The 13,762-nt window shown below is 43.1% G+C and overlaps 1 protein-coding gene across 7 annotated transcripts in view; it reads right to left on the minus strand.

Annotated features, from left to right (window-relative positions):
* The window catches only part of limch1b (LIM and calponin homology domains 1b), a 141,782-nt gene that overhangs the window by 58,293 nt on the left and 69,727 nt on the right, over positions 1-13,762 (minus strand). For all 7 annotated transcript variants that reach the window (XM_079838755.1, XM_079838759.1, XM_079838760.1 and 4 more), the window contains 3 exons: positions 10,225-10,255; positions 9,850-9,960; positions 4,340-4,538 (listed from right to left, as the gene is read on the minus strand). In XM_079838755.1, coding sequence (XP_079694881.1) covers positions 4,340-4,538; positions 9,850-9,960; positions 10,225-10,255 — 341 coding nt within the window. The remainder of the gene's footprint in view (positions 1-4,339; positions 4,539-9,849; positions 9,961-10,224; positions 10,256-13,762) is intronic.

A 13,762-nucleotide genomic window follows, 5' to 3' on the forward strand; every position in this document is an offset into this window, starting at 1 on the left:
CTTGCACAGATGAATAAGGCATTACATTAGACTTCACTTTAACCCTTTAAAGGGTTAGTTCACCCAAAAATGAAAATTCTGTCATTAATTACTCACCCTCATGTCGTTCGACACCCGTAAGACCTCCGTTCATATTCGGAACACAAATGAAGATATTTTTGTTGAAAGCTGATGGCTGAGAAAGGCTTCAGATAGGCCTCCATTGGCATTCAGTCCACTGACACTCCCAAGACCGATAAAAGGCACTTAAAATGTCATTACAAAGTCCATCTCACCACAGTGGCTCTACAATAATCTTACGATGCGACGACAATAGTTTTTGTGCGCAAAAAAAATCAAAATAACACCTTTATCCAACTTGTTATTGCCTTCCGTGTGTGCCTCCACTACGCATGCGCGAGAATATGACGTAGCGCCGGGGTTTGGGAATCCATGAAATGCACACTCTAACCTCATTTTGAGCACTACGCCGAGACCTAAAGCACGATCAATGTAGAATCCAACAGCTGAGACATGCGCGTCTTCCTCTGCTCGTAAACAAATCACTTCTGGGTCATATGTCCGAACGCCGGATCTGCTCATATTCTCGCGCATGCGTCGTGGAGGCATACACGGAAGGCAGTAACAAGTTGGAAAAAGGTGTTATTTTGATTTTTTTTGCGCACAAAAACTACTGTCGTCGCATCGTAAGATTATTGTAGAGTCACTGTGGTGAGATGGACTTTGTAACGATGTTCTGAGTGCCTTTTATCCGTCTTGGGAGTGTCAGTGTACTGAATGCCAATGGAGGCCTATCTGAAGCCTTTCTCAGCCATCAGCTTTCAACAAAAATATCTTCATTTGTGTTCCGAATATGAACGGAGGTCTTACGGGTGTCGAACGACATGAGGGTGAGTAATTAATGACAGAATTTTCATTTTTGGGTGAACTAACCCTTTAACTGTCTCCCCCTTTTTTGAGAATAGTCATAAAATGCACCATCCAAATTTAAGGGCTGTAGTTCAAGAATGCTTTGGCATATAGACCTATAGAGTTTGGTCTTGATTAAAGAAGACACTCTGCAGATTATTGCTCAAATCATTTCAAAATATGAAAGTATGAAAAAGTTATGGAAGTTTAAATTAACTGTAAATGGAAAATACTGTACTAAATATTTTTTATTTCATATAAAATATACATTTTACAATAAATGTTTTACTCTGAAATTACTATAAAATCAAAGCCATGTGTCTAACCAAGTTGTGTTCCAAATTTGAAGTTGATATCACAGAAATTGAAGTCCCCATGAGATGTTGTTAAGGTGCTGTACCAAAAACAGCCACCGGGAGTCACACACATTCCCTTGATTGTTTTTTTGAAGCATTTTCCTGTAAATTTCTGTCCAAATATCACTTCCATCACAAAACAGTCCCCAAATATGGACCCTTGAGACTCAGACCTTTCTGACAATATGTGTTTTGTCAAGATTGGAAAAGATTTTGATTATAAAGTAGTTAAAATAATTGTTTTAATATGAAACATGACACCGCCCACTAGGGGGAGGAGCCCGCTAGAATAATTTAGAGTAATTTTTCCATGGTAGCACAATGTCCGATTTCAAAAACGGTTTTCACAGGAGGAATTTTGAGTTTGTAAGCTTTCAGATGACACCTAATTTATGATAATGACTAAAATATATGATACGAAAAAAGGCGATCCAATAAAAAACAAAAAACAGGCGTCCCACCTGTGGTGACTGTTAAGGTTAAAACACACAGACTGAATTTTCAATTAAATATGTCCTCAGATTTTTAACTGTTTGTAAACATTTGGCCCCTCCTTATGGGCGGAGCACATACATAAGCCACGCCCCCTGCTTATGTACACGCAGCTCAACCGACTCAAGAGAATACCGGCGGGAAGATGAGCTGTTCTGTAAACATTGTGTTTATTATTCATAAATGTGCCCTGGAGCTCAACAGCAGTCCTGCGTCTCACAGGTACTGTATATCTGTGCCAATAGCCAACAACACATTGTGTGGGTCAAAATTATACATTTTTCTGTTATGCCAAAAATCATTAGGATATTAAGATCATGTTCCAAGAAGATGTTTAGTAAATGTCCTACCGTAAATATATCAAACATGTATTATTAGTGGTAATATGCTTGCTAAGGACTTCATCTGGACAACTTTAAAGGAGATTTTCTCAATATGTAGAGTTTTTTTCACCCTCAGATTACAGATTTTCAAATAGTTTGGCTAAATATTGTCCAAACAAACCACACATCAATGGAAAGATTATTAATTCAGCTTTCAGATGATGTTTAAATGGACCCTTACTGGTTTTGTGGTCCAGGGTCACAAATAGGGTTGGGTTTCTTCCGGTACTTTAGGGATTTACATCAATAACTGTAGAGAACCTGTAAGTCATGTATAGACGTGTTATTGACATTTTGCCAGAGCTGCCCTGCTCTCCGTCTGCCATCGTCTGTGATGTTTGATTACTGTAATATTTACTAGATAGTAGGCTACTTAATTTAATTAATAAAAACAACCATATTATTTTTTTCTTTTTAATTTCATTTCTATGAAAAGATTTCCCACAAATTATGTGCTGTGTATTTTCTGGTAATCAAATGAAGACATAAGACATTCATTTAATTTATCTTTTAATTTAATTAAACTTTTTTTGTCAAACAAAGTGCGGCACAACTGAGCTTTATACGGTTAAAATTAAAACATTAAAACTGAATTTTTTTTATTTATTACTTAAAAAATAAAGTTTTGATCATTATTATTACATTAGTGTTAGTATTATTAATTGAGACGTATCTAAATTATACTGTACAGTGATGTATTTGTCAAGATAAACCAGACTTTTATTTTGACGTGTTGCTGTGAAGACCTTTAAGTTTCTGTGTTTTTGACGGTAGTTTTTCTCAAATTACACAGTAAAATGCTCATGAAGTGACTCTGGAGACGACGTTCATGTGTTCATGTCCTTTTATGAGACGGCAGAGATGGAAACACACGACCGTCATAGTGATAGTGAGCGCGATAGTGTGTGTATGTGTGCGTGTGTGTGTGGTAAACCGCGCTTCTACAGCATTCATTCGCACACAGAGACACGCAGGATTCGTATTTAAAGTCTTTTTGCGGTTTAATATTCGCAGAGACTAGTCTATATCACCAGATGCGTTCTCAGGTACCGAAATTTGGTACAGATTGATTTAATGTGAATCGGTACTCGGTAGTACCGACATAAATCGGTCAGTGCCCTTAAAAGTACAGAGTTTGGTACCCAACCCTAGTCACAAATAGTATTTCTGTGTACATGAAAGGACAGTTGCGCTAGTATTTAGGGGCTGTAGTTCTCGGTCGAGTGTAGCATCTTCAGTCTATAGTTAATAAATCTGTGTTTTCATAAAAACACAATTACAACACCTCACAATCTGACTGGAGTTACAGCAGTCAGCACATATCTGACATTTGATCAGCTGTGTAATGCAATGAAACACAAGTAAACAAACTCCACGTGTTCTGGCAGAACGAGGCTTGATCAGGAGTGAATAATGGGGACAGTAGTGTTGTAGTGCTCGAGACCGGTCTTAAGGCCATTTTTTGAAGGTCTTGGTCTTGGTCTCGGACTTAGAGGACTCGGGATTTTATCTCAAGCCCAGTCAAGACCACACCTGCAAGGATATCACTAAATTGCCGGTGCATTGTCTGATTTAACATCATTAATGTGATTTGATGTAAAACTTAGAGCTTAAAATGCAATAAATAACTTCTTTGAAATATGATTTCTTTTGTTTTTGTGCTGCCGGATTCAAAATCAATGCAGCATTGTCTCAAAAATGCCCAAAATTAGATTTAGTTTTTTTATAAACCATAGAATATAATTAAGCAATATCGCAAGAGCAAGAGAGCTGTTTTCATAAATATAAGCGTGATTGCAAAGTATATTGGTTTATAACAACTGCTTTCAACAATCGGTTGAATAAAGGATTCTGTGACTGTTAAATATTGTTAATGTTTTAATGTTAAATTAATCTGAACATTATTTATGCAGGTGTAATTATACCAATTCAGATGGAACTTCTGTGCCATGAGTTTTATTGTCAGTGATTTGATTGGTAACAGCGCTATAGTGTCTTACTATTGTAATTGTATTTATTCATTAAATATAAGTCATTGATATTCAGTTTCTCTCAAGCTTCCTCATTTTCTCTTCCACAGGGATTGGTGGGACATCGATTGCTCTATTCTCCACCTTCAGCGTTTCGCTCAACCCAATCACTCCAGGTGTTCTCAAATGTGAACCAGTATGAAAGCATGGCGGTGTGTGTGCGTCTCACCATCGCTGTAGCCGCGGGCGAGCGGGCCGTCGGGCGAGGGGGTCTGATGGGAGCGCGAGCCGATGGAGTCCAGGCTGTCGAAGGAGTCGTCTCTCGTGTGTCTCTGCGGGGAGAGCGAGTCGCTGCGCTCAGACTCACAGCAGTCGATGTATCCGCTGTCCCTGATGCTGCGCTTCGGGCTGTCCCAGTCCTCCGCTTCCTGACACACACACACACACACCACAGGGTTAGAGCCGAAGTGCTCACTCTTCCAGCAGAACTCGACTTCTACGGCTGTAACCAGAAACAAGTGAATATGGTTTATAAAGTTGGATATGGATATTTTTCTTGGCTTTAGAAGGCCACTTTTGGAGCACTGTTAAGATGGAGGGATGCTCTTTTTGGGCTTCAAAATCTCATCGTCCATTCACTGTCATTATGAAGCTTGGAAGAGTCAGGACATTATTATTATAACTCTGATTGTGTTCATCTGACAGAAGAGTGTCATATACACATAGGATGAGTTAAGGGAGAGTAAATCATGGGATCATTTACATTTTTGGGTGAACTATCCCTTTAAGGTTTCGAGTGTCAACAAAAACAATCATCTTTAGGTTTCTCATTTATTTCCACACACTGACTCTTCCTTGTGACTGCTTTTGGCTTGATGGAAATTGAACTCACCAGTATCCAAAATGGATTAAATATGAACAGAATCATTGTCGGTTGTGTAGACTCAAAGTGCAGTGTGTGAATAAAAGCCTACATTCAATCTGTCCATCGTATAAAGCAACCGCGTCTCTTCAGAACATCTGTCCTACACCACTCGTATGGATTAGCTTTACCATCTCTTTATGAACTGAAGTGTCGGAGCGTAGATGTCAATGGAGGAACAGAAATCTCTCAGATTTCATCAGAAAGATCTTCATTTGTGTTCCGAAGTTGAACGAAACGGGTTTGGAATGACATGACGGTGTGTATATACACTCACCTAAAGGATTATTAGGAACACCTGTTCAATTTCTCATTAATGCAATTATCTAATCAACCAATCACATGGCAGTGTCTTCAATGCATTTAGGGGTGTGGTCCTGGTCAAGACAATCTCCTGAACTCCACACTGAATGTCGGAATGGGAAAGAAAGGGGATTTAAGCAATTTTGAGCGTGGCATGGTTGTTGGTGCCAGACGGGCCGGTCTGAGTATTTCACAATCTGCTCAGTTAGTGGGATTTTCACACACAACCATTTCTAGGGTTTACAAAGAATGGTGTGAAAAGGGAAAAACATCCAGTATGCGGCAGTCCTGTGGGAGAAAATGCCTTGTTGATGCTAGAGGTCAGAGGTCATGGGCCGACTGATTCAAGCTGATAGAAGAGCAACTTTGACTGAAATAACCACTCGATACAACCGAGGTCTGCAGCAAAGCATTTGTGAAGCCACAACACACACAACCTTGAGGCGGATGGGCTACAACAGCAGAAGACCCCACCGGGTACCACTCATCTCCACTACATATAGGAAAAAGAGGCGACAATTTGCACGAAAATTGGACATTTGAAGACTGGAAAAATGTTGCCTGGTCTGATGAGTCTGGATTTCTGTTGAGACATTCAGATGGTAGAGTCAGAATTTGGCGTAAACAGAATGAGAACATGGATCCATCATGCCTTGTTCCCACTGTGCAGGCTGGTGGTGGTGTTGTAATGGTGTGGGGGATGTTTTCGTGGCACACTTTAGGCCTCTTAGTGCCAATTGGGCATGGTTTAAATGCCACGGCCTACCTGAGCATTGTTTCTGCCCATGTCCATCCCTTTATGAGCACCATGTCCCCATCCTCTGATGGCTACTTCCAGCAGGATAATGCACCGTCACAAAGCTCCAATCATTTCAAACTGGTTTCTTGAACATGACAATGAGTTCACTGTACTAAAATGGCCCCACAGTCTCCAGATCTCAACCCAATAGAGTATCTTTGGGATGTGGTGGAACGGGAGCTTCGTGCCCTGGATGTGCATCCCACAAATCTCCATCAACTGCAAGATGCTCTCCTATCAATATGGGCCAACATTTCTAAAGAATGCTTTAAGCAGCTTGTTGAATCAATGCCACTTAGAATTAAGGCAGTTCTGAAGGCCAAAGGGGGTCAAACACAGTATTAGTGTGTGTTCCTAATAATCCTTTAGGTGAGTGTATATATATATACTTCCGGTGTACTGTAGACGGTGTTATTTGTGTCATTGGCCAAAACTGAGAATAAACAAAGTTAAAGGGTTTCAGCAGGTAATGCGCCGCCACAAAGCACAAATGCTTCAGGAATGCTTTGAGGAGCACTACAATGAGTTTGAGTCCAAATTCCCCAGATCTCAATCCAATCGAGCATCTGTGGGATGATCTGAACAAACAAGTCCGATCCGTGGAGGCCCCGCCTCGCAACTTACAGGACTTAAAGGATCTGCTGCTAACATCTTGGTGCCAGATACCACAGCACAGCTTCAGGGGTCTAGAGGAGTCCATCAGAGACGGGTCAGGGGGACCAACACAATATTAGGAGAGTGTATATAGAACATACTTTAGCGGTTGTGTAGTAATTAGTGTATTCATAATGAGGAGCTACTGAAGAGAGTGTGTGATCCACAGCTGGATGAGGTGAACTGGAAGAGGAAGAGAGTGTGTGATCCACAGCTTCTGCTGGATGAGGTGAACTGGAAGAGGAAGAGAGTGTGTGATCCACAGCTTCTGCTGGATGAGGTGTGACGGGTGAACTGGAAGAGGAAGTGAGTAACTGTGTGGCTCTGGAAGTTCAAGTGCATTCTCTGATTAAAGCAACAGAGCCCGGATCCAGTCCCTTTCATTAGAGTCCTGCAGCGCTGCGACTGACCCCGGATCAGTGCTGGATCGGTCTGACCAGATGGGGAAACACTCTTCATGCACACGACACATGTCAGATCGCAGTGCAGTGACATCATTGGCTGTCGCATCAGCTGCTGTTTGAATCAGTGTGTGTGCGACACAAGAGCGAGCTTCATCTGCAGGTCCAGATCAGTGTTTTTGTGATTGTGATTTGGCGCACTGGTGTGTGTGTGAGATCATTGTGTTCTCTGGAGATCTGAAGAAACACCCTCGTCCAGTGATGACCTCAGGGATGATGGACAGGGTGGAGTGTTTTTATCTGAGCCGAGAATCAGCCCAAACACTCAGCTCTTCTGAAGCATGTGTGTGTGTTTGCCCGTGTGTGTTTGTGCCCGTAAGTGTTGTGTGTGTTTGCCAGGGCGTTTCTAAGGGCCGTCACCATATCTGGAGTGTTTTAGCTCATTGATATGCGGTTTCTGAGTGGCTCCTCAGTCGGTCTGATCTGGCCATTACAAAAATTCATGCAAAATCAACCAAATCTGGGCACTGCCTGAAAGCAGCTTACATTTATGCCATATTTCTGCAAAAAATGTAAACCAAATATTAGACAAGATCCATATGAGAACAAATAAATTAATCATTATCTGCTCAAAGTGCCCAATTCATATAGTAATATATATTTACAGGTGCTGGTCATATAATTAGAATATAATCAAAAAGTTGATTTATTTCACTAATTCCATTCAAAAAGTGAAACTTGTATATTATATTCATTCATTACACACAGACTGATATATTTCAAATGTTTGCTTCTTTTAATTGTGATGATTATAATTGACAACTAAGGAAAATCCCAAAATCAGTATCTCAGAAAATTAGAATATTGTGAAAAGGTTAAATATTGAAGACACCTGGTGCCACACTAATGAGCTGATGAACTCACAACACCTGCAAAGGCCTTTAAATGGTCTCTCAGTCTAGTTCTGTAGGCCACACAATCATGGGGAAGAAGCTGACCTGACAGCTGTCCAGAAGACGACCTTTGACCCCTTGCACAAGGAGGGCAAGACACAAAAGGTCATTGCAAAAGAGGCTGGCTGTTCACAGAGCTCTGTGTCCAAGCACATTAATAGAGAGGCGAAGGGAAGGAAAAGATGTGGTAGAAAAAAAGTGTACAAGCAATAGGGATAACCGCACCCTGGAGAGGACTATGAAACAAAACCCATTCAAAAATGTGGGGGGGATTCTCAAAGAGTGGACTGCAGCTGGAGTCAGTGCTTCAAGAACCACTACACACAGACGTTTGCAAGACATGGGTTTCAGCTGTCGCACTTCCTTGTGTCAAACCACTCTTGAACAACAGACAGAGTCAGAAGCGTCTCGCCTGGGCTAAAGACAGACAGGACTGGAGCTGCTGAGTGGCCAGAGTTATGTTCTCTGATGAAGTCAATCAGGGTCCCAGAGTCTGGAGGAAGAGAGGAGAGGCACACAATCCACACTGCTGGAGCTCCAGTGTAAAGTTTCCTCAGTCAGTGATGGTTTGGGGTGCCATGTCATCTGCTGGTGTTGGTCCACTGTGTTTTCTGAGGTCAGAGGTCAACGCAGCCGTATAGCAGGAAGTTTTAGAGCACTTCATGCTTCCTGCTGCTGACCAACTTTATTGAGATGCAGATTTCATTTTCCAACAGGACTGGGACCAGCACACAGTGCCAAAGCAACCAGTGCCTGCATTTTTGAATGGGTTTTGTTTCACAATCCTCTCCAGGGTGCGGTTATCCCTATTGCTTATACACTTTTGTGATATTTGATGATATTCCAATTATATGACCAGCACCTGTATATTATAAATGTGTGTAAAAAATTATTTGGAAAATATTTACATAAATAATATAATTTTTATATTTTAAAAACAATAGTACTGAACTGTACTTTATAATTGTTATTCTTTATTTGAATCTTATTTATTTTTTAACAGTTCCTTTTACACTCTTTATATTTCTCTAAAAAGTTGTATTTTATATATATATATTTTTTTATTTAAATCTTGTTTTTTTTTTTTTTTTTTTTTTTTTAAAGTACACTGTTTTTCCCTAAGCATTTCCACAGACCCCCAGTGCTTCATTGTGGCCCCGGGCCCCGGTTTGAAAACCCCTGTATTAATTAGCCTGATTTTACCAGTACATTTATATTCATTTTATATGCAGCACCATTTTACAAATCAACAGACAATAATATAATATACGATCAAATGTACAGTATTTCTCCTTGTGCTCATCTGTTTTCAGTGATAATTACACATGTTTACAGGTAACTGTACCCTTACTGTTGCTCATCCCACTACAAAACAACACAAAATGCACAAATATTTTTTGGATGCAAAAATCAGAAAAAAAGTCTCATGAAATCCTGCTGGGACCAGCTAGTCTGAATCAAAACAGTCCCGCCCTCTCTAGATCTGAGGACTGATGACAAACCAACACATATGCTGTGTGAAATCATGTGTGTGTGTGTGTGTGTGTAATCATGTGTGTGTGTGTGTGTGTGTGTGTGTAATCATGTGTGTGTGTGTGTGTGTGTGTGTGTGTGTAATCATGTGTGTGTGTGTGTGTGTGTGTGTGTGTGTAATCATATGTGTGTGTGTGTGTGTGTGTGTGTGTGTGTGTGTGTGTGTGTGTGTACCCTTCTCATCTGTGACAGCAGGCCCTCGAACTCCTGCAGGTCCAGGGTGGGCCCGCTGTAAGAGGCGCTGCTATTGGCCGATCGGCCCAGCCAGAAGAGCGTGATCAGAACCTGCGGGAACACCAAACACACACATATGAGCCGGACAGAGCCAGCTTACGCCAGTCTTCAGGGTCACATGACCCTTCAGAGTAATGTGACATCTAATTTCTCAGGATTCTTTGATGAATAAAGAAGATAATAAACATTTATAAGAAATATAATCTTCTGTAACATTATCAGTGTCTTTAGTCACTTTTGATCAATGTAAAGCGTCCTCGACAAATACAAGTATTAATTTCTGTAAAATATAATCTCACTGTAGAGTTGACTTACATGCTTTAACTTCCTGTTGTTGTCTGAAGCCCTGAGAGAGAGAGAGAGAGAGAGAGAGAGAGAGAGAGAGAGAGAGAGAGAGAGAGAGAGAGAGAGAGAGAGAGAGAGAGAGAGAGAGAGAGATCGACTCAATCCATCAATCATCATATGAAAACAAATAAAGCAGGCGAGACAGAAACACAGCACATCTCCGCTTCTCTCTTTCACACACACACACACACACACACACACACACACACACACACACACACACACACACACACACACACACACACACACACACACACACACACACACACACACACACACACACACACACACACACACACACACGCTCACACACACACACACACAGCATCAGAAGTGTTTGGGCTGAAAGACGCTGGCCTGGGGAGACACTGGATCTCTCTCTTCTATTCTCTGATATAACTCATGAAGAGAACGGGGTGAAGACTGAGGAAGCACAGGGAGGGAGAGAGAGAGAGAGAGAGAGAGAGAGAGAGAGAGAGAGAGAGAGAGAGAGAGAGAGAGCAATGGCTAGTCTGTTTCTGTTAGCTCCTCCAGTAATTCCAGCAGGTATTAGATCATTCTTTCATTCTTCTGAGCGCACCTTCAGTCCATCTCTCCGTCTTCATAAAGCCTTCACTGTTTCCATCAACAACAGCATCTGCATACTTCAGTTCTGCGCTCATCTCATCTGTGATCCAGTGGAAAGAGTGATGAGAGAGAGAGAGAGAGAGAAAGAGAGAGAGAGGGATGCAGTACAGGTGTGCCATAAATATACCCCGATCAGGCATAACATTATGACCTAATATTGTGTTGGTCCCCCTGACCCGTCTCTGATGGACTCCTCTAGAAGGTGTGCTGTGGGATTAGCAGCTTTTCAGTCCTGTAAGTTGCGAGACGGGGATGGATCTGACTTGTTTGTTCAGCTCATCCCACAGATGCTCGATTTGATTGAGATCTGGGGAATTTGGAGGCCGAGTCACGTTGTTGTGCTCTTCAAACTGAGATGCTCTGTGTATTCTGACCCCTTTCTATCAGAACCAGCTTTAACTTCTGGAGCAGTTTGAGCTCCAGTAGCTCGTCTGTTTGATCGACCACACGGGCATCAATGAGCCTCAGCCGCCCATGACCCTGTGGCCGGTTCTCCACTGGTCCTCCATGACCCTGTGGCCGGTTCTCCACTGGTTCTCCACTGGTCCTCCATGACCCTGTGGCCGGTTCTCCACTGGTCCTCCATGACCCTGTGGCCGGTTCTCCACTGGTCCTTCATGACCCTGTGGCCGGTTCTCCACTGGTCCTCCATGACCCTGTGGCCGGTTCTCCACTGGTTCTCCACTGGTCCTCCATGACCCTGTGGCCGGTTCTCCACTGGTCCTTCATGACCCTGTGGCCGGTTCTCCACTGGTTCTCCACTGGTCCTCCATGACCCTGTGGCCGGTTCTCCACTGGTCCTTCATGACCCTGTGGCCGGTTCTCCACTGGTTCTCCACTGGTCCTTCATGACCCTGTGGCCGGTTCTCCACTGGTTCTCCACTGGTCCTCCATGACCCTGTGGCCGGTTCTCCACTGGTTCTCCACTGGTCCTCCATGACCCTGTGGCCGGTTCTCCACTGGTTCTCCACTGGTCCTCCATGACCCTGTGGCCGGTTCTCCACTGGTTCTCCACTGGTCCTCCATGACCCTGTGGCCGGTTCTCCACTGGTTCTCCACTGGTCCTCCATGACCCTGTGGCCGGTTCTCCACTGGTTCTCCATGACCCTGTGGCCGGTTCTCCACTGGTTCTCCACTGGTCCTCCATGACCCTGTGGCCGGTTCTCCACTGGTTCTCCACTGGTCCTCCATGACCCTGTGGCCGGTTCTCCACTGGTTCTCCACTGGTCCTCCATGACCCTGTGGCCGGTTCTCCACTGGTTCTCCACTGGTTCTCCATGACCCTGTGGCCGGTTCTCCACTGGTTCTTCATGACCCTGTGGCCGGTTCTCCACTGGTTCTCCACTGGTTCTCCATGACCCTGTGGCCGGTTCTCCACTGGTCCTCCATGACCCTGTGGCCGGTTCTCCACTGGTTCTCCACTGGTTCTCCATGACCCTGTGGCCGGTTCTCCACTGGTCCTTCATGACCCTGTGGCCGGTTCTCCACTGGTCCTCCATGACCCTGTGGCCGGTTCTCCACTGGTCCTCCACTTTTGATAGAGACTGACCACTGCAGACCGGGAACACCCCACAAGAGCTGCAGTTTTGGAGATAATCTGACCCAGTCGTCTAGCCGCCACAATCTGGCCCTTGTGTGCTTCACTGTCTGTTCGAAAAATCAGTCCCTCCAGAAAAAACGCGATTATGTGATCGCATGATTTAATGCATAATCAGCCAAAGTCCGCATTTTTTCAAATCCGCCGCACTTTCGCCGCGCAAATTGCCTATTTCCGCGTGCAAAATATGCAGGGGTAGCATGATTTCATAATCCCCGCATTTCCGTTGCATAAAAGTCATATATATTAGCAGAAAGTTGAAAAATGTTCGTTTACTTCACACAAGAGCCGTAATTTCCCCCTATTGCCATGGGAACGCTTTGAAGTGACGTAATTACCTGACGTGAACGTCATCGAAAAGCTGCAAACCCCGTGGAGAAACCACAGATATCGCTGAAACCATGATGAAGCTCGCAAATTACCATCTGCCAACAAAAATAACAGCAAAAGACCAAAGCAAAGCAGTTTCCTGGTGTGTTGACCGATTTCAAAACACAGCATCATGAAGCTTCGAAGTGTTAGGAATAGTGAGTTGATTCAGCGGTTCAGAGCGTTATGAATCAGTGAGTCGATTCAGTGGTTCAGAGCGTTATGAATCAGTGAGTTGATTCAGCGGTTCAGAGCATTATGAATCAGTGAGTTGATTCAGCGGTTTGGAGAATTATGAATCAGTGAGTTGATTCAGCGGTTTGGAGCATTATGAATCAGTGAGTTGATTCAGTGGTTCAGAGCGTTATGAATCAGTGAGTTGATTCAGCGGTTTGGAGCGTTATTAATCAGTTAGTCGATTAAGCGTTTCAGAGCGTTATGAAACAGTGAGTCGATTCAGCGGTTCAGAGCATTATGAATCAGTGAGTCGATTCAGCAGTTCAGAGCATTATGAATCAGCGAGTCGATTCAGCGGTTTTAAGCGTCATGAATCAGTGAGTTGATTCAGCGGTTTGGATCGCCAAAGTCATGTATTTCAGCAGTTTGACACACGATCTGAATCATGATTCGACTCACTGATTCATAACGCTCTGAACCGCTGAATCGACTCACTGATTCACAACGCTTCGAAGCTTCATGATGCCGTGTTTTGAAATCGTCATCACTATATAAGTCGTTATTTAGGGTTTTTTTGCGCACAGAAACTATTCTCGTCTTCATAAAGTTATTGTAGAGCCGCTGTAGTGAGATGGACTTTGTAACTTTAGTCTTTAGTGTCTTTTAAGGGTCTTGAGAGTGTAAAGTTGAGCCAATGGAGGCCTTTCAGAGCATCAGATTTACACTAAAATATCTTCA

Source organism: Gobio gobio (assembly GCF_949357685.1).
Source record: "Gobio gobio genome assembly, chromosome: 16".
In the NCBI taxonomy this organism is placed as follows: Eukaryota; Metazoa; Chordata; class Actinopteri; order Cypriniformes; family Gobionidae; genus Gobio; species Gobio gobio.